This window comes from Pangasianodon hypophthalmus, chromosome 26, assembly GCF_027358585.1.
Source record: "Pangasianodon hypophthalmus isolate fPanHyp1 chromosome 26, fPanHyp1.pri, whole genome shotgun sequence".
NCBI lineage: Eukaryota > Metazoa > Chordata > Actinopteri > Siluriformes > Pangasiidae > Pangasianodon > Pangasianodon hypophthalmus.
The window spans coordinates 3,043,281-3,065,845 of NC_069735.1; the positions used below are offsets into that span (position 1 = coordinate 3,043,281).

Sequence of the window (22,565 nt, forward strand, 5' to 3'; positions counted from 1 at the left end):
GCTTGGGAGTATAGAAAAAGGCTTGGGAAACTGAGGATAAAGAGCACTGGGAATATGGTTCTCTGGGAATGTAAAGCCCTAGGAACATACGGCTCAGGGAACACAGAGCTTTGGGAATATAGAATTCCATCTGGGAATATGGAACACAAGGGCCCTGGGAAGACAAGGCTCAAAGAAAATAGAGTCATGGGAATATAGAGTTCCTGGAATCTAGGACTCTGGGAGTGTCCTAGGAATATTAGACACTGGGAACAAAAGACTTTCGGAATAGAAGAGTTTGGGAGCATAGGGCCCTGGAAATATAGGACTCGGGGAACAAGGGACTTTAGGAATGGAGGACTTTGGGAATACCAGGGCTTGGAAATATTCAGCCCTTGGAATATAAGTCTGTGGGAACACAGGGACCTGAGGATGTAAAAGTTTGAGAGTATTTAGGAATGGGAACGTAGACCCCTAGAAAAAATAAGGCCCTGGAAATATATGATTCTGGGAACATAGAGCTATCAGAATATAGAACTCTGGGACTATATAGCACTCTGGGGATATCAGGCCTTGGAAACATAACGCTTTGGGAATATAGGAAGTATAGTGTGTATGTAGCTTTGGGAAAACACCACTGCCTTGCTCATATCACTTATTAATCAACCTATGATACACAAATATAATGCTTCTTTATTCAGTGCAGGACAATCAATATCTGATCAATACTTACCACACAAATTTAGCCTGACATTATATAGCACTATCAATACCAAATATAAACACCTACACAACTGTTTAATAAAAATATTAACAAAGGTCTTTATGGTCACAGCAGAACACTGCATTTTATTGAAGTCTATTTTTATTAATGGGTTTTTTATTAAAGTTTATTAAAGTACATGCAAGCCTCACACTGTAATGAGCTGTCACATACCATACGCACATCATTTATCATTTCACCTTTTTTACTACGCCGGTGATTCATCAGCTGAAACAGAACTTGAAAGAAAGACCATCAATCAGACTGTAATGGCATTAATGTGAGGAACATGCAAGGAATCATGGGGCATGTAGTATATATGGGTCCTTTTCAAACTTTTCCTTTGCAAACTTATGGAGATCTCATTATAGACCTAAAAGACACTAAAACTCATACGATAGGCATCTAGTCTTGTTTCTGTTCTTCTAATTGTTACACCTGAACAATTATCATGAAAGTTGTTTTACTATTATTTACTATATTAATGCTCAGAATAATGCAGCGTTTAGGTAACACTGCATTTTCAAATTTGAATTAAGGGGTGGGGTTAGAGTAACAGGTGCAGTAAGAGTAAGGGGTGGGATTAGACTGAGATTAGGACAGGATTAGAGTAAGGGTGGGGTTGGAGTATAAAATGCAGTTGTGTGGTTTGAGTGAGGGGAGGAGTTAATGTGAGGCATGGGGTTAGAGTAACAGGTGGGGGTTAGACTAAGGGGAGTAGTTAGAGTGAGGGGTGGGGTATAGGCTGAGCATAGGGTTACACTAAGTGGAGGCGTTACAGTGAGGGTGGGGTTAGAGTGATGGGTGAGGGACAGGATTATAGTGAGTGGGTGTAGTAGAGTTATGGGTAAGATGGAGGAGTAGAGTGAGGGTGTGGTCCTCACTCTTACCCAGTGAGGGTGGGAGTAAGAGTAAGAGGTGTTGTTAGAATGATAGTAGAGTTAGAGTGGGAGGGTGAGGGGTGGGGTTAGAGTAAGAGTTGGGGTTAGACTGAGTGGTTTTAGAGTGAGGTAAGGAGTTAAAGTGAGGGTGAGTTTAGTGTAAGGGGTGGTGTTAGAGTGAGTGGTGTGGTTATAGTAAAGGTGGAGTTAGAGTGTGTCTTGTGGTTGGGGGGGTGGAGTTAGAGTGTGTCTTGTGGTTGGGGGGGTGGAGTTAGAGTGAAGACTGTGGTTAAAGTGAGGGTGGAGTTAGAGTGAGGGGCAGCATTAGAGTATCCTGAATGGAGGATTTAAACTGTGGGTGGGGTTTAGAGGGGCGTATGGGTGTGTTTATTGTGAAAGGTGTGGATAGAGAGAAGTTGTGGTTAGAGTGATGGTGGGGTTAGAGCGTGGCGTGTGGTGAATAAAGCTGGATTTAGAGTGAAGGGTGTGATTTGAGTGAGAGGTGTGGTTTGAGTGAAGGTGTGGTTAGAGTGAGGATATGGTAAAAGTGAGGGTGTGGTTAGAGTGAGGGGAGGAGTTTGACTCACGGAGAGTTAGAGTGACAAGGGGCAGGATTATTGTAAGTGGGTGGAGTAGAGTTATGGTGAAGAAGGCAGGGTTAGACTGAGGGGGAGTTAAGATGATGCATACACGTTTAATTAGGAAGGAATATAATCGCTACTTTAAAGTTGATACAAAAACTGCATTTCCTCCATTTTTTTCTGCTTAGTTTGATCTTTTCACCATATCATTTCAACACACACACACACACACACAGAGCCGTTAAAAAGAGCATTGGGTAACAAGCGCAGTGAGGAAATATGGCCACGGCAGGAGATTTTGACAGATGAGATTGGCCGTAATTGGAGTGCGAGACCGTTGCCGTGTCCATCAATCACATGCTTGCGCTCTGCTGTTCTGAGATTGTGAGATGTTAGAGTTGCACACGAGAGGATAAACACAGCAGGAGAACTGTGTAAGTCATTAGCTTACTCCATTCTGATCAAAAGCAAACACACAAAAGAGATTACAATTTTTTGCTCACTTTTGCTTTGTTAACAGCATTAGTGAAGTGTCCTGCAGTGAGTGGTAGGATTTGTGAGTTTTGAGAAAGAATACACCCAAATTATAATCACTTCATCCATCCATGCATCCATCCATCCATCTATCCATTCTTCTTTCTTTCTTTCTTTCTGTATCTTTTCTCCATTCTTTCTTTCTTTCTTTCTTTCTTTCTTTCTTTGTCTTATCCTCAGTTGTAAGTCATTACAAACAAAAGAGAGTAAATAAATGTAGTAAATGACAGTGTGAGACTGATGTGGCTTTATAGGAGGAATTAGAGTGGGATTAAACCCAGCTCCTGCTTTTAAATCAGACACAGTGAGACTGAAGACTCTCAGTGTGGTGGATTATGAAGCCGTTTGGAGGATTTGTGCTTCATGACGCTGTAGTGCACTTAAAAGCTTTAGTGTACTGAACAGTAATGTGACAATTTGTGGGGATTAAATTTTATTTGTTTAGCTGCTGTCAGACTCAAAGATTGGAAATTAACTCTTTTTTTGTTGTCTCCAACCTCATTTCCTGGCAATTGGAGATCTAATTTTTATGTCTCACATAACACACCCACCATCATATTCTGTCAGAAGCAAGTGAAAGTTTTTGCTGCTTAAACATGGTCAGCATATGCCATTTAACTGGTAATCATAGTGGACAAGAATTTATCCAAGACAGCAAGAATGGTATCCTGGACAGAGATGGTATCGTCAATGAAGATGGTATCTCACATAAGAAAAGTACCATGGATAACAGTGGCATCTCGCACAAGAATGTTATCTTGTTCAAGGATGGTACCTTGGACAAAGATGGCATCTTGGACAAGAAAAGGTATCCTGTTCAAGGATGGTATCCTGGACAAGGATAGTACCCTGGACAAAGAAAGTATCCTGGACATTGAAGGTATCATGGGCAAACAGGATGGCATCCTGGACAAAGATAGTATCTTGAATAAGAAAGGTATCCTGGACAAGGACCATATCTTGAACAAAGATGGCATCATGGATTAGGACCATATCTTGAACAAGGAAGGCATGGACTAGTAGTATATCTTGGACAAGAACAATATTCTGAATATGGATGGTATCCTGGAAAAGAAAGGTACACTATATGGCCAAAAGTATGTGGAATATGTGGTCCCCCCTTTGTTGCTGTAACAGCCTCCAGCATAGCTGGATCAGTCTGGAGATGACAGTGCTCCACTGCATGACTAGGTGTTCATGGAGGGGATGAGAGACATTTTTCATGATGAGCAGCAGTTTAACAAGCATCCTGCCTACAAAACTGATTCCAGGGAGTCCAGATTGGTCCCAATTACCTGTCCAGCTTTCCTTATTAGTTTGTTTAGTCTGCTGGCATCTCCTGCTTTGATGCCACTGCCCCAGCATACTGTGTAAAAGATGTTGTCTTCCACAACCAATTGGTAGAACATACATAGCATCCTGTTACATACATTGAAGGACCTGAGCTTCCTAAAAAATTAGTGTCTGCACTGTCCCTTCTTGTGGACTGCCTCAGTGTTACATGTTCAATCCAGTCTGTTGTCTAAGTGGACTCCAAGGTACCTGTAGGATTCCACCACTTCCACATCCCCCCAAGGATAGAGACAGGGGTGTGTGGAGACTTAGACCTTCTAAAGTTCACCATCAGTGCCTTTGTCTTGACCACATTGAGTTGTAGGTTGTTCCTTCCACTCAGTGAAGCTGTCGATCACAGCTCTGTATTCCTGCCCTCACACTGTTCCTCAAATGCACATACAGAGAAGCATGGTATCTTGGACAAGGACAGTATATTGGACATAAAATGTATCTTGGACCAAGATAATATCCTGAACAAGGAAGATATTTTGGACAAGGATGCCATCTTGAACTAGGAAGTTATCTTGGGCAAGAACAATATTTTGGACAAGGATAGCATCCCAGACATCCCAAGCATACTGGCATCCCAAGGTATACTGGACAAGGAAGGTATCCTGGATAAACTGGATGATACCCCAAAGAAGGATAATATCTTGGACAAGGACAGTATCGTAGACAAGGACAGTATGGACAAGAAAGGTATCTTGGACAAGAAATATATCTAGGGCAAGAATGGTGTCCCCGAACAAGGAAGGCAACATTCACAAGGAAGGTATCCTGGATAAACAGGCTGGTATCCTGGAGAAGGACAGTATCTTGGACAAGGATGGTATCCTGGACAAGAACTTTCTAGCTAGCTAAGTTAGCATCAATGGTGAATCCCTAAGGGAGGATTATTATGGATTACATCTGAAAGCTGTTTGCATTTAAGTTAAAGGCAAGTCCAGTTTACAGAAGCTGGATGATTATTCTAGCTAGAATTTATCACATCATTTAAGGTGTCCTGAAAAAAATCTCTAGATGTCCTTCAGCAGAAATAATTTAGTGTCGAGTCAGAACAGTGTTAGTGTGATATTATTTTATGGAAGACATACTCAGTGAGTGTCAGTGCTTTAGGAGGCCTACAGGCAGAAATGAGCTGCCTATTTAAATATCATTGTCTCTCTCTCTCTCTCTCTCTCTCTTTCTTGCTTGCTTTCTCGCTTTCTCTCTCTCTCTCTCTCTGTCCCTCACACACACACACACACAGACACACACTCAGAAGTCCCATATCCTCTCCAGTATGTCTGTGAAAATCATTGACTTTAAAGGCAACAGGGGTCCACTAGTATGAGTGCACTAGAAGATTTCATCATCTGTCATCAGCTAGAACACACTATTGTCAAATGATGTTTCTCCAACCCTGTATGGTGTATTATGATTGGCTCAGAATACATTAATAAACACATAATGATGATGGTATTTATGAGGCCTATGGAGGGTGTGTGGTTTGGGACATGTCCACATTGGACTGATGATGGTATTTTATGGCCTATATAATGAATAGGGTGAGTGTTTTGGGACATGATGATGGTGTTTATGTGGACTATAAAGTGATTATGGTGTTCATTATTGTGTGAACTAGCCAGCTTGCTAACATCACTCACTGAACAATGTGTACTACTTTGACACATTATGTATTTAGTATAGATAATATTTTGTAGTAATGTAGCATGGGTGTTTGAGATGCAGCATCAATTGGTCATCTCTTGTACATGCTATTTATGGCAGTTTGGGACTCAGCTGCAGTTGTTGAGGTAAACTAGGAAGTTTTATCATTGTGGCACTAAAACCACTTGCTACATAGCATATAACAGTAACACAACAATTAGTCTAGATAATATTTAATAAAATAGTTTGGTGGTTTGGGACACAGCAGCTAGTATTCTGCACTCTCTATGGGCTACATCCCAAATCACCAAACTACCATTCTGAAGAGTGTGCCAAATATTACATCATCTCTGGTACGATTTTGAAGATATGTCAGTTTGAGATGCAGTTACAGGCATTCAAGATTAGCTATTAAGCTAAACAGTGTGTACATATGATGGAGTACTATTGTGACATGCAATTTGGTGCATTGGTTTTGATATTTGGAACACAGCCAACCCCCTTCCCCCTTCCCTGGTGATAATATGACACCGGGTGGGTCTCAGGGATCAAACCCGTCGCTGCGTGCCTTCTCATCTGTCGGTGTTTGACCCACGCGACACCGGATCACATCGCATCAAGTGCCAGGAAACGCGCAAGCATAGCATCATGACACACACACACACACTCATCATCTTGAGATAAAACAGGTCTCGGCGTTAAATGTGGAATAGCATGTGCGCACGGCAGAGACAGATGCAGCACAAGATGTGCATTAATGAGCCGCAGAAACGCCATTTACACCTCCGACCTGCCTAGTGAAATTCTCACAGAGCGGGAAAACAAGTTCCTGTAAACACAGCGATCTCTCTCTCTGTCTCTCTCACTCTCACTCTCTCTCACTCTCGCTCTCTCTCGTCTGTCTGTCTCACAGAATAAAATCTAGGTCGCTTGCACAGATTACCCAAAACACTACATCACAACCTACCCTCACACACACACACACAAAAATGACCTGATCTAGAAAAAAACGTAACAAATATCAGATATCTCTGAGGAAATAGTATAAGCCTAATTGGATTGAAATTTAAAAAAAAAAAAATTAAGTCTTTAAATCCTAGTCATGGTGACATATACAGTATTTATTTATTTATTTATTAATTCATTCATTCATTTATATTTATCATTATCCATCGTTTATTATTTGTTTATTTAGGATTTATTATTTGTTTCATATTTCCCAGTTGACTTTCTATTCATTACTTCATATATTCATTAGAACGTTTTTTTTCTCTCTTTTTTTAACCCATTTCTGACAGTGATGATGAGATGATTATAATATAAACAATCATAATGATATTAAAAAAAGTTTTGAGAAACATGATGTAGACTGCAGAAATAAAACAAATTTTAGCATCGAGATTTTTCCTGTTATTAACTTTAACTTTAGCACATACGAACAAAAAGAGTAATGAAATAAATTCTGACTGAAGAATTTTATTTACACAGAAAGATGTCTAATCACAGGATCGGATGAGGCAGAGCTAAATGAATAAGCATCATTAGATTACATTCTTAATCAACAGGCTGGGGGGCGGAGCCTTTCTGATTCTGCAAGGAAACGGTTCTTGTACAAGGTTTCTGCTCTCAGCCAATCAGATTCACCGTAATGATGATGTCAGTTACTGGAATAGATTCAACTCGTCAAAGGACACGATGATTCTCCGACCTGAGAATGAGACGCATCCCATTTTGAATGTCTTTTTTTTTTTTTTGCTGTGTGTGTGTGAGTGTGTGTCTGAGAGAGAGAGAGAGAGAGAGAGAGAGAGAGAGAGAAAGAGGCTGAGATGGAGCTGAACTGAATTAGCACTTCATTCTGTGGCGGCTGATGAAAAGAGAGACTGCAGGTCTGAGTGAAGGAGCGGCGGCCGCACCTCTCCACTCCTCCATTACACACACGCCTTCTTAAACACACACACAGCGTTTCCTCATGCTAATCTGTATTCAGCACACACTCGCACTGCTGATAACACATACACACACACAGAGTTTTGAAAAGAAGGATGATGGAGTGTGACAGGACAGAGCTGTGAATCTGAGCATTTAAAGGAACAGTTCAGCTAAAAATTTTATCCCAAACAATTAGTTTTGCGCTGTGATGCTAATGTTGCTAACAAGTAATGGGAGTTTATGGCCTCCAGTTTAGCATCGCATTTGTTATTCCTTATCATTCTCTCTCTCTCTCACTCTTTCTCTCTGTCTCTCTCTCTTCTTCCCTTATTTCCATAATTTCTTTATTTTTTTAAAATATCCTTTTATCTTTCATTCTCTTCATTCTTTCATCATACCATCCTTTTCATTCCACCTCTCCATCCCTTCTTCTTTCTTTGTTCTTTGATTCCCTTCTCACTTTTTGCCTCCTTTTAATTCTTTCTTTCTTTCTTTCTCTAATTGCATAATTTTTAATTTTTTATATTTTGTTTCTTTTGTTTTTTCAGTCTTACACTCTTGTCATACCTCCATCCTTTCTTTTTTATTCTTTGTTGCTTTTTTCCTTTTATTGTTTCTTTTTCATTTTTTTTCTGTTTCATATTTTCTCTAAGCTTCTTTCTTTTTTCCTTCTCTCTTTTCTTCCTTCTTGAATGCTTCTCTATACACTTTGATTCATTCATTCCTTTTCATTCTTCCTTTTTTATTCTTCCCTCTTGTCTTTCTATTTTTATTTTTACACTCGTCATTCTTACATCCCTTCTTTCTTTATTTCTTTTTTCTTTGTTTCATTGTTTCTTTTTCATTTTTTTCCTCTGTATTTCTCTTCATTTTTTATTTTTTTAGTCCATTTTTTAATTTCATTTTTTTAGTCCATTTTTTATTTCTTTTTTTTCTCTTTTTAATTTTTCCCTTTTGCTTTTTTATTCCCTCATTTTTATTATTATTATTTTTTAATTTATTTATTTTAATTATTCTTTCTCTCTACTTTCTTCCTTCTTTACACATCATTATTCTTGCAAATTGTTGGAATTTATTTTAGACATTTAAAACCTTTAATGGTCTACAATGCAAAATAAGACCTTTATTCCTATCTGAATCACTTCTAACGTATTGCTCCGCCTTAAGACTTTAGGCCACGCCCACCTTCAGACTTTAGGCCACACCCCTTAACTGCGTCCGATGCTGGGTGTGGAGTGAAACCAGACTGTGTGCTGAGGAAAGAAGTGATGGAGCTGCAACTGGTTTTGTGTCTGTGACGTCTTTTTGTCCGACTCTTCTTAGCGTCTATGATCTTGAGCTGTAAGTCGAGTTGTAGAACTGTGCCTCGGATGCCTCAGGTGCCTCGGGCTGCCAGTTGGACCATTGACTCAGAGTCATTTCTTTAGCTGTGCCAGCGCTGTTGAAGCTAAGCATGCTAACCCACTGCTAAGTTAAAGGCCGTTTGGCTCCTGGCACTAATTTGGATGCAGATAAAAAATGGGATCATGCTTAGCCACAACATGTCTGACTCAGGAGGGGATCAGGGGGGTTTAGTGCTTCCTCTCTGATGCCTAAAGACATTTAGCATTAGCATTAACATGTTTCCACTTCCTTCTTCTGGGGACGCGGCATTACAGACTTGTGTGTGTAATGCTAAAGCTGTGGCTCAAGGCTAGTAATGTCTTTAGTTGGGATTTTGGAGTGTGTATAAGTGTGTGTGAGAGGGGGAGAGGGCGAGTGGGGGGTTGAGGGGGGATGTTCTCATTTTTTTCCTCACAGGGGATTGCACACAGGAAGCACAAACCATCACAACGTCTTAAATGTCACCTATTCCCTATTCCCTAAATGTACTCGGTCATGTGTGGTGTCTAAAATGTGCTTCTTCTTTTTCTTTTTGGCAACAAAGCTTTACGGCTAATGTAGCTAACAAGTAATGAAAGCGTATAGACACCAGATTAGCATTGTGCACACTGCATTCAACACCATCATCAGTCCACTGTAGAGGTGTCCCAAACCACATAAACACCATTGTCAGTCAAACCACATAAACACCATCATCGGTCCACTGTAGAGGTGTCCCAAACCACATAAACACCATCGTCAGTCCACTGTGGACGTGTCCAAAACCACGTAAACACCTTCATCAGTCCACTATGGACGTGTCCCAAACCACATAAACACCTTCATCAGTCCACTGTGGACGTGTCCCAAACCACATAAACACCTTCATCAGTCCACTATGGACGTGTCCAAAACCACATAAACACCTTCATCAGTCCCCTGTGGACGTGTCCCAAACCACATAAACACCATCGTCAGTCCACTGTGGACGTGTCCCAAACCACATAAACACCATCGTCAGTCCACTGTGGACGTGTCCCAAACCACATAAACACCATCGTCAGTCCACTGTGGACGTGTCCCAAACCACATAACACCATCATCAGTCCACTGTAGATGTGTCCCAAACCACATAAACACTGTCGTCAGTCCACTATGGACGTGTCCCAAACCACATAAACACCATCGTCAGTCCACTGTGGATGTGTCCCAAACCACATAAACTCCGTTGTCAGTCCACTATGGACGTGTCCCAAACCACATAAAGACCATCATCAGTCCACTGTTGATGTGTCCCAAACCACACACTATATTCACTATATAGTCCACATAAATACCATCTGCAGTGGATGTGTCCCAAACCACATAAACACCATCACCGGTCCACTGTGGACGTGTCCCAAACCACACACCCTATTCCCTGTATAGGCAATATGTAGTGAATAAGATGTGATTTGGGACACTGTTTTCACGATCTTATTCTGTGACCTAAATTCATACACCGTGCCATTCACACACACAGCTTGAACTGTTAATCTCAGAAACATTACACACACACGCACACACACTAAATTCAATAATATAAATTATACATGAATACTAAACAGGAGAGAATGAATGAAATTCTAAGCTCGTCCTCACTCACAGCAGGATTTATCCTCACTACGCTGATCATATCACAGCCAAACAGCACCAAATCTCACAAATGTGTGTGTTTGTGTGTGTGTGTGTGTGTGTGTGTGTGTTTGTGATTATGGATTACTGTGCCTGGTTGGATTTAGAGTGTCACACCGGCTGAGGATTTCAGTCCATCTGTTTAACTCCGAGGTACTTCTCATTGCGCCTGCAGTGTCACATTAGTGAGGATTGAAGTTCGCACACTACCAAAAAACCCGTACCCATTTTGTTAGCCAAACTAACCAACAAATCTAGCTAAAAAACAAATCTGACAGGATTTCTGAGAGGTTATCCAACTTACATGCGTAAATACTCACAATCACAAACACCAACGCAATATTCTTTTGTTTTCAATGTCATCAATTAGCAACATTAGTGACACCTTAGCTAGCGTTAACGTACTCCGTTCTGAAAGTGGCTAGTTTTCTAACTAGATGCTAGAACTTCTGGTGCCAAAAATTATTCACCAAAACCAAAAGAGACACTAGCTGATGCTAGGTAGACTGTTTAACTGCAGCTCAGTAAATTTAAAACTCTATGTAAGTTTACCAGCAAGCTAGCCAATGTTAGCCAACATTAACTATTAAACTGCCACTAGCCAAAATCGTCATCAAACTAGCTAAGCTAGCTAACTAAAATTGTGAGAAAATAGTTGACAGCAAGTGTGAAATAAAGATAAAGGACTACAATAAAGCAAAATAAAGGGCAAACACAAGCTAGCTAACGACTAACGGTTTTGCTAGCCAGCGGGTAGCCATGTTAGGGCTTTCATAGTCTTTTATACAGACAGTGTAAAGGTGCAGTGACAGTAAAAAGGAGACAGAATTATCTGGAATATCAACATTTACCTCAGATGTTGTGTTGGTACAAATGTAAAAAAATAAAAATAAAATAAAAGATTGAATATGACTAATTGTAAAATTCTGTAATGACACTTAGCAAGGACCGCCCTGTGTGTGTGTTGGGGGAGGGGAGAGCTCATCTAATTGGTCAGTTTTGTTCACCACCATGTCATTGCCCTAATCGATACGCTAAATGTCAGTGCATTGAATCATTAGATATATGTAAAGCGCGCACACACACACACACACACACACAGACTGTTCTGAGGTAAATATGGGAGTGTGTATGCGCAGGCTCAGGATAAACCATCCCTTTCTCTCCAGTGTAATTTGTCTCCGTCTATAATGGCTAATAATCTAACAGGCTTAGCTTACTAGTTAGCAAACCTACATCAAGAAGCTAGCTACCTGACACTAGATAGCAAGGTCACGTTTTTTTTTTCGATAATGGACACGTTTAGCTAGCTAACGTTGTTCAACTTTGTTTACGATGTTGTAACCATAAAACATTATAGCACCAACAAGCACCACATCTGTTTTTGTTTACAAACACCAAATGATTCTACACACGGATTTTCACAGCCAGCCGTTAGCCAGCTAGCTAATGAACAATTCTGACAGGATTTCTGAGAGGATTTTTAACTCATATTTATACATAGCCATAAATACGTAATGATCATAACAATGACACATTCTCTTTCTTTCTCTTTCTTTCTTTCTTTCTTTCTTTCTGTCTTTCTTTCTTTCTTTCTTTCTTTACTTCCTTCCTTCCTTCCTTCCTTTTTAGTTGACCAATTCATCCAATGGTACTGTATTCTTTCCTTCCTTCCTTATTTTTTTTTTTTATCAATTTCTCTTTCTTTCTTTCTTTCTTTCTTTTTATTTTACCTCCATCTTATTTTCTTTTATCTTTGCTTCCTTTCTTCTTTTCCACCTCTTTTCGTTTTTCATCTCGAGCTTGCCTGTTTCTGTCTTTTCTCTCTTTGTTATGATTTCTTTTTGGGTTCTCCCTCTTTCTTCCTTCCTTTCTTTCACTTCAAAACAATGAGCATTCTGTATGTTTTATTTCTTTTCCATTTTGATTTATGGTCACTAATGTAAAAGGGCCAGGTTAAACAGGTGAACTATGCATTTGATTACATACAGTATAAGGTAAGGATATTGTGCATAGTATACGATTCCTCCTCAACTGTGTCACATCAGCGTTTCAAGGACTGTAATAAAGCATGAAAATGTCAGGATTTCTTGTCCCTCTAGAAAGACAGAGACAGAGTGAAAGAGAGAGAGAGAGAGAGAGAGAGAGAGAGAGAGATGAGTGATAGGTGGGAGAGAGAGAGAGAGAGACAGGAGAAAGAGACTTAGTTAGCTATAAAATACACCCAGAGCTCTAAAACAAGACAAGAGCAAAAGAGCGACAGAAAGACACAGAGAGATGGGTGGATATGATGAGAGATCAGAAAGACAGGGACAGGATGTGTTTATCTTAGCGCACCGAGGTGTGCCGCAACTAACACGCTCCGCTTCTTGTACTTTCAATTACACAGCGACGGCTAACACGTGTAGCGCGGCGTGTGGCGGGTAAACGAGTGAACGAGCAACGATGACAGGAAGGACAAACACACACACACAGACGCTCACACACATACACAAAAACACACACTGTGTAGCTGTAAATTAGAGTGAGCTCAGGAGGAGACTGTGCTAACATGCTAAACCAGCGCTAATGAAGAGGATTCTGGATTCTTCTTTTCAAGTCAATATTCAAACTTGTCTCACAATCATTCCTATAGTGTACACTACTTCAGAGTCTGAAACAGAGTCTACTTTTTGCAGGACAGATGGATGCGTCTTTGAGTGGGTGTGTCTTTGAGTGGGATGGATGGGGGTGTCTGAGTGGGACAGGTGGATGTGACTTTGAATGGGGCAGATGAGCGTGTCTTTGAATGGGACAGATAGGCGTGTCTTTGAGTGGGATGGATGGGTGTCTGAGTGGGCGTGTGTTTCACTGTGACAGATGGGTGTGACTTTGAGTGGGTGTGTCTTTCACTGTGACAGATGGGCGTGACTTTGAGTGGGGCAGATGAGCGTGTCTTTGAGTGGGAAAGATAGGCGTGTCTTTGAGTGTGACAGATAGGCGTGTCTTTGAGAAGGGCAGATGGGTATGTCTTTCAGTGTGACAGATGGGTGTGACTTTGAGTGGGTGTGTCTTTGAGTGGGATGGATGGGGGTGTCTGAGTGGGACAGGTAGATGTGACTTTGAAGGGAGCAGATGAGCTTGTCTTTGAGTGGGACAGATAGGCGTGTCTTTGAGTGGGATGGATGGGTGTCTGAGTGGGCGTGTCTTTCAGTGTGACAGATGGGTGTGACTTTGAGTGGGCGTGTCTTTCAGTGTGACAGATGGGTGTGACTTTGAATGGGGCAGATGAGCGTGTCTTTGAGTGGGACAGATAGGCGTGTCTTTGAGTGGGACAGATGGGTATGTCTTTCATTGTGACAGATGGGTGGGAAGAGGGAGGAATCCCTCTGATTGGTCAGTTTCGTACACCACTATATCATTGCACTAATTGATAAATTAACACACACATACACCACTGAATCTGTGGTTGATCATTTGCAATGTCATTCACTTGACACCTACCTGTCCATGTTGTGAGACTAAAACCCACCAGCCTCTCTAGCGATAACCTGAAGTCTGACTGTCTAATCTGATCCGTATGTCTTATTACGTGTCTTCCTCTAACCTGATCTCTGTGTCCTGTCTCCAGGTGAATGTGTCCCCCGGCTGCAGTAAGGCTCTGACGCGGATGCTGTATTGTCCGTACTGCGGCGGGTTTGTGGACCTGAAGCCGTGCAGGAGTTACTGTCAGAACGTCATGAAGGGTTGCCTCGCTAATCAGGCTGACCTGGACCCAGAGTGGAACGTCTTCATTGGTACCCACACTTTCTCTCTCTCTCTGTTGATGATGGTGATGATATCGATGATGATCATGTTGTCTGTAGTTGACGTTTCGCTCCTGCAGTGAGCTAGCTCCTCACTGCTAACTTGTTTAACAACTCAATAACAGCCTGTGTTATAGGTGTAACACAAGCCAGCTAGCTATTAGTCTTATCTTATTTTTTTGGCACTATAAGCTAGCTAACTATTTAGGTTTTGCTAGTAAAAACTTCTCCTTGTTATGCTAACTATCTTACATCAATAACGCTAGCTAGTTAGCTTGAGCAAGCTCAGGTGGAGAAGATCTATGTTCATCTCAGCTTGCTAATGTCTTGTGTATGATATGAACTGATTTCACATCATTTTGATATAAAATCACTTGCTAATTAGCTTTTTAGTTCAGATATAAACCGAGAAGGCTCTGGTAGTGAACTTTGCTAGCTAGCTAATGTCCGTTCTGCCAGATTGTGTTTAGCTTGCTAAGTGATGTTTATTAAACCATGACTGTTTATTAAAGCAAAAAATGTTCATTACAAGACATAAACATGTTCCTCAGTTGGAATGACAGCTATGTCCTCCGTGGTGAAAAGAATTTTCAGATTTCTGTCCACACAGATTAGTGATTCTATTCTGAAGCACGCATGCTAGCCACATATCGCCGTATATCACAGGAGGAATCTGCTGAATTCTCTGCAAGATGTTTGACCGTGTGTCATCTCGTGCTAAAACACTGAGGCGTGTTAACACTTTTCTCTTACACGCATCTGTTTTTTTCCTCTCCTTTGTTCTGTGACATTTCTGCAGATTTTTCATTTTCCTCACTATCGATTTTCAATCAGTGTGTCTCTCGTTCACAAAAAGCCATCGACCCCGACTCGGCTCGGTCACGCCGCCGTCGAGAATCCGTTTGTCTATTGAATATTTATGTGTGTGTGTGTGTGTGTGTGTGTGTTTGATGTCGTAATGTCGTTCCTAAAAGCCGATCGTGACATTTAGCTTCAGGATCTGTTGATAAGGCCTTATTGATCGGGTCGCGCTCCGATTCCATCCTTTTTGCTTGTGTGTGTGTGTGTTGTGTGGGGTGATTTAGGGAGCGGCCTAATGGAACAGCTGCCTCTCTGTCTGTTTGGTTAGCGCGCAGACTTCAGCCAAAGTGGAGACCCTCGGCTGCTCGTTATACACAAGAGAATTACAGGGTTTCATTTAAACATTTCTTCTCGGCTTGCCTCATCCGTCCACTGAACTCACCCACATACACACAGACCACACAGGATCACGGTGTCAAAAATAAAAGATAGATAAAATAAACAATTTTTCATTTTTTTTAAAAATCCCAAATAATTGCTAAGTAAAAAGTCAGTACGTTAATAGATATGTTAATACAAAGTCAGTACTTGAAGCATCTACAAGTGAAATGTAAAGGGTCACTGCTTTCATTTTCTATAAATAAAAAAGTCAGCACTTTAATTGTCTACAATTAAAAAGTCAGCACTTTAATTGTCTACAAGTAAAAAGTCAGTACTTTAATCTTCTACAAGTAAAAAGTCAGTAGCTTGATGATCTAAAAATAAAAGGTCAGCACTTTAATATATTACATGTAAAAAGCCAGCACTTTAATTGTCTACAAGTAAAAAGTCATTTTAATGTTGTACAATTAAAAATAAATCCAAAAATAAAAGTCATTATTTTAATGAACTAAGAGTAAAAAGTCAGCACATTAATTATCTACAAGTAAACCGCCCATACTTTAATGATCTACAAATAAAAGCACAGTACTTAAATTTTCTACAAGTAAAAAGTCAGTACTTTAATTATCTTCAATTAAAAGGTCAGCACTTTAATTGTCTACAGGTAAAATGTCAGTACTTTAATGATCTACTTTAATGAGCTAAAGTAAAAATCAATACTTTAAAGATATGTTAATGCAAAGTCAGTACTTTAATTATCTTAAATAACCTTTTCTTTAATTATCAAGCATAAAGTCAGCACATTATCTACAAGGGTCAATGCTTTCATTTTCTATAAATAAAAAAGTCAGTACTTTACTTGTCTACAAGGAAAAAGTCATCGCTTTAATTTTATACAAGTAAAAAGTCAGTAGTTTGATGATCTAAAAATAAAAAGCCAGCACTTTAACTGTCTACAAGTGAAAATTCAGTACTTTAATGATCTAAAAATAAAAGTCATTATTTTAATGAACTAAGAGTAAAAAGTCAGCACATTAATTATCTACAAGTAAACTGCCCATACTTTAATGATCTACAAGTAAAAGCACAGTACTTAAATTTTCTAAAAGTAAAAGTCAGTAGGTTAATTTTCGACAAGTAAAAAGTCAGTACTTTAATTATCTTCAATTAAGAAGTCAGTACTTTAATTATCTTCAGTTAAAAAGTCAGCACTTTAATTGTCTACAGGTAAAATGTCAAAAAAAAAATCAGTACTTTAAAGATATGTTAATGCAAAGTCAGTACTTTAATTATCTACAAGCAAAAAGTCAGCACATTATCTACAAGTAAAGGGTCAATGCTTTCATTTTCTATAAATAAAAATGTCAGCACTTTAATTGTCTACAAGGAAAAAGTCAATACTTAATTATCTACAATTACAGAGTTAGTACTTTAATGATCTACAGGGAAAAAAATCAGTACTAAAAGTTAGTACTTTAATTATTTACCATTTAAAAGTCAGTACTTCTAATTATTTACAAGTATTTTACAAGTCATTTTGTTATTGCTCTTGTTATATTATTTGTACTTCTTTTCAAAGGCAGTATTTTAAGCTTTCATTTTTTGGTAGTTTTAGTATATATTTATTCTGAATGTTTAATATAATGTAATTTTTTTTCTTTAAAATTTTTTTTTTTTTTTTTTTAGTTTAGTAATATTGTTTTCTGTAGTTCACATTAGTATGTGGTTTGGGACAGAGCCCGTGGAAAGAGTGCCCTTGTCTTGTTATCTCTTTGTGTTATAAGACGACAGAACAGAAAGTGTGTAGGTCTAATCCAGCGGAAATGATCATTGATTTCTGTGCCGGAAAACAGAAAGCTGCTCGTTCTGAAAGCGTCTCTGCGGAAATTACTCCTTCTCCATTAAAGCGGAGCCATCAGGAAACTGAGAAGCGTAAATGACAAAGTGTGTTTTCTTCGGCTGCTCTTCTGTAAAACATTCGGAACTGTAGCAATGAGACAAAGTCGGTGGAAGAGCGGCAGTCAGTTACGGGCTGTGTTTCAGACTCACACACCCACACCCACACCCACACACACACACACACTGAAATGTGAAGTGGGTGATGTTCAAATTCCCTAATGATAAGAGAGAATTATCCATGCAGGTTGGGAATGAAACGGTATTTCCTGTCATATCCCAACCCCAGAACAGAGGTCACATCTCTGACATTCATAATTCACTAGCTAATAATAAACTGCGAGGAGGGATCATCAGCGCATCACTTCTGCCAATCGGATGAGGGCGTGCAGAGAGTGCGCACTCCCATGAAGGTGCTGTGTGAGGTGGGCCAGCTCCTTTATCTCGAGGCTAAAACTGAGACGGAGACAGACGTCCCCGTGCGTCCAACACTAAATTAATAAACCCATTAATTTCAGGGTCCACGTTTTAAACAGAGCGGCCGGAGGCTAAATGTGACCGTCTCTCTGTGGGCTGTGTCCCAATCCGCCACACCTCAGTGCTAAATAGCATGTCGAACGAAGTATGTCGTACGCTTGTGGTAATTACACCTGTGCATGGTGTTCTATTTTAACTTAACTATGTGCTGCGGTAGTGCAGCAGATTGGGACACAGCCTCAGGCTAGTTGTCATGGTAACCCCGCAAATTGTAGCTGCTAAATGTTAAGAGTGAAAATGAGATAGGTCTTACTACATAAATAGGTGCCACATATCGAGTAGCGGATTATTGTAACAAGAACAGCAGTGTGATGGAAACACAACCATTCAGTCTTTCTTCTGGAAAGATGGAAAAAAGAAAATATGAAAGAAAACAAAAGAAAAAAATGGAAAGAAAGAAATTAATGAGGAATAAAAAGAAGAAAGTGGGGTGAAGAAAGATAAAGGAGGAAAGAAAAAAGTGAAAGACCAGAACAGAACAGAAAGAAAGAAGTTAGTGGGACAATGTGGCATGAGGGAGGAAGGAAGGAAGGAAGGAAGGAAGGAAGGGAAAGGAAAAGTAAGCAAAGGAAAGAGTAAGTAAAAAAAAAGAAAGGGTGGTAGGATAAAAGAAAAAGAAAGAAAGAAAGAAAGAGAAAGAGAACAATCAAAGCACAATGGGAAAGAAAAAAAAGCGTAGAGGAAAGAGGGAAATAGCAGAAAAATAATGAAAGAAAAAAATATAGACATAAATATATAACAGAAATTAAAAAAACTAAAAGAGAATGAAACAAATAATAGAAAAAAGGAAGAACATATTGGGACAGACAGAGAAAGAAAGAAAGAAAGAAAGAAAGAAAGAAAAATGTGTTCAGAGGAAAGAAAGAAATATTGCAAGAACAATGGGAAAGAGAAAAAGAAAGGGTGGAAGGAAGAAGAAAATAACAGAAAAATGATGATAGAAGTCCCGATGTCGCCATGAATGAGCCGCTACTATAGAAACGATAACGTATTAGAACGAGCGCATTAATATAAACCTGTGATTATTTACTAATATAAACCTGTGATTATTTATTAATATAAACCTGTGATTTGCAGCCACACTAATGTCACAGCCGCTGTTTTGAAAATATTCAACACCTTCCAACCAATCAGAATCGAGAATCGTGCACTGCTGTTGTTGACATACAGTAACATTAACATTAACAGAATATCCAACATTCTTATTAGCTGTACAGTACATAGGCATTTTTTTTTCCGTTTCCAGATCAGATTACTCTCTGATGATGTACTCGAAATCCCTCTAATTGTAACAATGTGTATTTTTTGTGCAAATGACCTGGAAGATATGTAGAACATGATTTTTAAAAAAAAAAAATGCATTAAGCCATAGAAAAAGTATATTACAGTTTTTCTTAATTGCTTTGACCCAATTCTCAAATGATAAATAATATTTTCAATACAACGTGTAAACCTCTACACCACTGGTCACTTGTTCTTAACAGATTCAAATTTCTTACTCTTTTAAGCAAATTTCACATGTTTCAGCACATCTAAGCACAACTGTCTACGATTCGCACAATTACCAAATGCATATTTCTTGCTGATCAAAACTGACGTGTTGCAGATATGAAATCTTTCACTGTGCAAGTCATCAAATGCACAGCAGTCCATTCAACCGTCAAAACCTGTCAGGCATATATTCCAGAAATAGCATTGATATGGGATTTTTGTAATGTAATTTTTGGACGTGAAATCCCACATGCCCTTGTGTTCGTGGATGAGGTTGGTTTCAATCCGGCCAAAGGCAGGAGACGTGGCAGGAGAAATGTCAGGTGCCACCGAGCCACAGTAGGCCAGCACGTGGGGCAATATAACAATCATGTCTGAGAATGTTGTGAGTACACATTTCCCAGTATTGCATCTCCTGATGGACAGCCTTGGACACCCTTGACAGAGATCTAATCAAGTGAGACAAAGAGAGGTTTGGTAAGTTCATCCATCCATCCATTTTCCATACCGCTTATCCTACACAGGGTCGCTGGGGAGCCTGGAGCCTATCCTAGGGGGACTCAGGGCACAAGGCGGGTACCAACCTGGACAAGGTGCCAACTCATCACAGGGCAAGGTTTAGTAAGTCTCGACTTGCCAAATTTTGTAATTGTGTGGGATAACGTAAGCTTCCACCATATCATCAGGGAATGGTTTCATGTCCACCAAAGGATGCTAATGGAGTTCCTGAAATTCCTGAAGTCTATGATCATCAACCTCGAGACCAAATGTCTCTGTTTGCTGCAGTGGATTCCCAGCAGAGCACTGCAGGGGATGGTTGCGGCACGCAAGGGAAAATATCAAGTGTGATGTCGATGAAAACCTCTGGCCAGACAGACAGGAGCGACAGGACGTCTAGTGAGGTGGACAGAGTCTTTAGTGTAGCACTATAGTATTACTGTGTTACAGTACATTGTATTATTTTTGGTTTGATTTTTTTTTTTTTTGTATTGATGCATTTTTGCATTCTATTGTGCTGTGTAAGTTTTCTGTTTACTGTATTGTTCCTTGTACTGTCAAAATCTGCATCTGAATAGTAGTCAGTTTGATATAGAGAAAAAAAAATGACATTCTGATACAGTAAGCATTCAGTGTCCGTGGAAAAGTAGAGCTTGACTGAAATTTGGATGTAAGGAAACACTTCCAGGGTCCGCTGCCAAAACTGTTTCAAGCAGTAAGCCAAAGCAATTGACAAAAACTGTAAGTCTCTGAGAAAACCCATTTGGAAAACTGACATCCTGTCTGGAACGCTTGTTTTTCATTTTATAGACACTCTACTCTACAGGCCACTGTAGATCCTGGAGGCGGAGCTTCGGACGTGGAATGGGCGTCACCATTCGAATGTTGAACAAACGTAACTGTTAAAAAAAAAACGTACCTAATGCACCTTTAAACATCTAGATGACGAACGCAGGAGGAAATATAATGAATGTGAAAATATCCGCTCATTATAGCGGGTTAATGCAGCGCATCTGTCTGGCACTATAAACCTCATGTGCTTTTAAGAGTACAATAAAATAAAAACGGTGTGACATCATCAATCCACGCCATTGGACCGCAAAGTAATTAAAACCCCGCAGGACGGCTTAAACACTCATCCCACTGATATGGAGATCGATATCAGGCACTGTGTACTGATCTGTTGTGGCGATAATGAGATTTTCATGGGGTGTGTGTGTGTGTGTGTGTGTGTTACATTCGGATGATGAACAGCTCTGTGACATCGTTACTGCACCACATCGCTTTCTTTTTCTGTCCCCGAAAGGAGAGGAGGAGGAGACAAACTCAAGGAGACACGGACGTCCTCTTTCTCCTACGCTCAGAAATCTGACTGAAGATACACCAAAAAAAAAAGTCTTTTTTTTTTTTTTCTCTCCACAGACTGAAATCCAGAGTCAATACTGAGAATAAATGAAACGCACAATAAGACTGAAGTCATGTGAAAAGACACACAGGAGCAGTTCCAGTCTGGTGAAAGAATCTGTTTTGGTAACAATCCCAAATTGCACCCCGAGCTGAATTTATTACTGTTTTTAGTAAAATATTGTAATGCATTTTTTTTTTATTTACTTTTTATTTCTAGCTCATAACTCAGAAAAAAAAACATTGTACTGAAATGAGACATTTGAGATTTTCAGTTAATTCCACATTAGTGTTTGGAAGTAGACGAGAATTTATACTATAATTTCTGTTTGATGCGAGGACAATCCTGGTTTGCCCTTTTTTTTTTTTTTTTTTTGCATATGTCATATCCAAAATATCAAAAGAACAGAAAAAGAAAAGAAATGAAATAATAATGGGTGGAAAGAAAGAAGGAAAAAAGGGAAGGAAGCAAAAGAAAAGATAAGAGAAGAAATAAGATTCCATGAGAGGGAGGGAAGGAAGGAAGGAACAAACAAACAAGCAGGTTTGGATGAAAGAAAGAAAGAAAGAAAGAAAGGAAGAAAATGGGTGAGATGAAATAAACAAAGAAAAGAAAAAGGCTGGGTGTGATGAAGGAAGGAAGGAGAAAGAAAATGAACAGAAAAGGAGTAGAAAGAAAGAAAGAAAGTGGGTGGGATGAAATAAAGAAAAGAAAAAGAAAAAGGCTGGGTATGAGGAAGGAAGGAAGGAAGAATATGGAGTGTTACTGATTGAATTTTTGTTTAAATAATGAGTTATTTATTAAAGAGATTAATTGAATTACTTTCGATTGACGCTTTACATGTTTAGTAAAAATACGCACATTTATAAAGACGTGTTTTTGTTTATTATTTTTGAAGAACCTAGGCATTTGCAGTGTATGTAGTTGAATATATAGCAAAGTAAAGCGAAAAAAAAAAATCAGTCTAGAACTGTAAAGATTTGAAAGGGTCACGAGCGAACTCCATCCTCCATCTCCATCTCCTTCTAAAATCTCTTGACTGAGTTTGTGACCTTCAATGTTTTTTTTGGTGAAAAAAAGTAG

The 22,565-nt window shown here is 39.5% G+C and overlaps 1 protein-coding gene across 2 annotated transcripts in view; it reads left to right on the forward strand.

The window, feature by feature from the left end:
• Positions 1-22,565, forward strand: part of gpc6a (glypican 6a) — a 139,992-nt gene that overhangs the window by 80,556 nt on the left and 36,871 nt on the right. For both annotated transcript variants that reach the window (XM_026928953.3, XM_026928956.3), the window contains exon 4: positions 14,299-14,464. In XM_026928953.3, the coding sequence (XP_026784754.3) occupies positions 14,299-14,464 (166 nt within the window). The remainder of the gene's footprint in view (positions 1-14,298; positions 14,465-22,565) is intronic.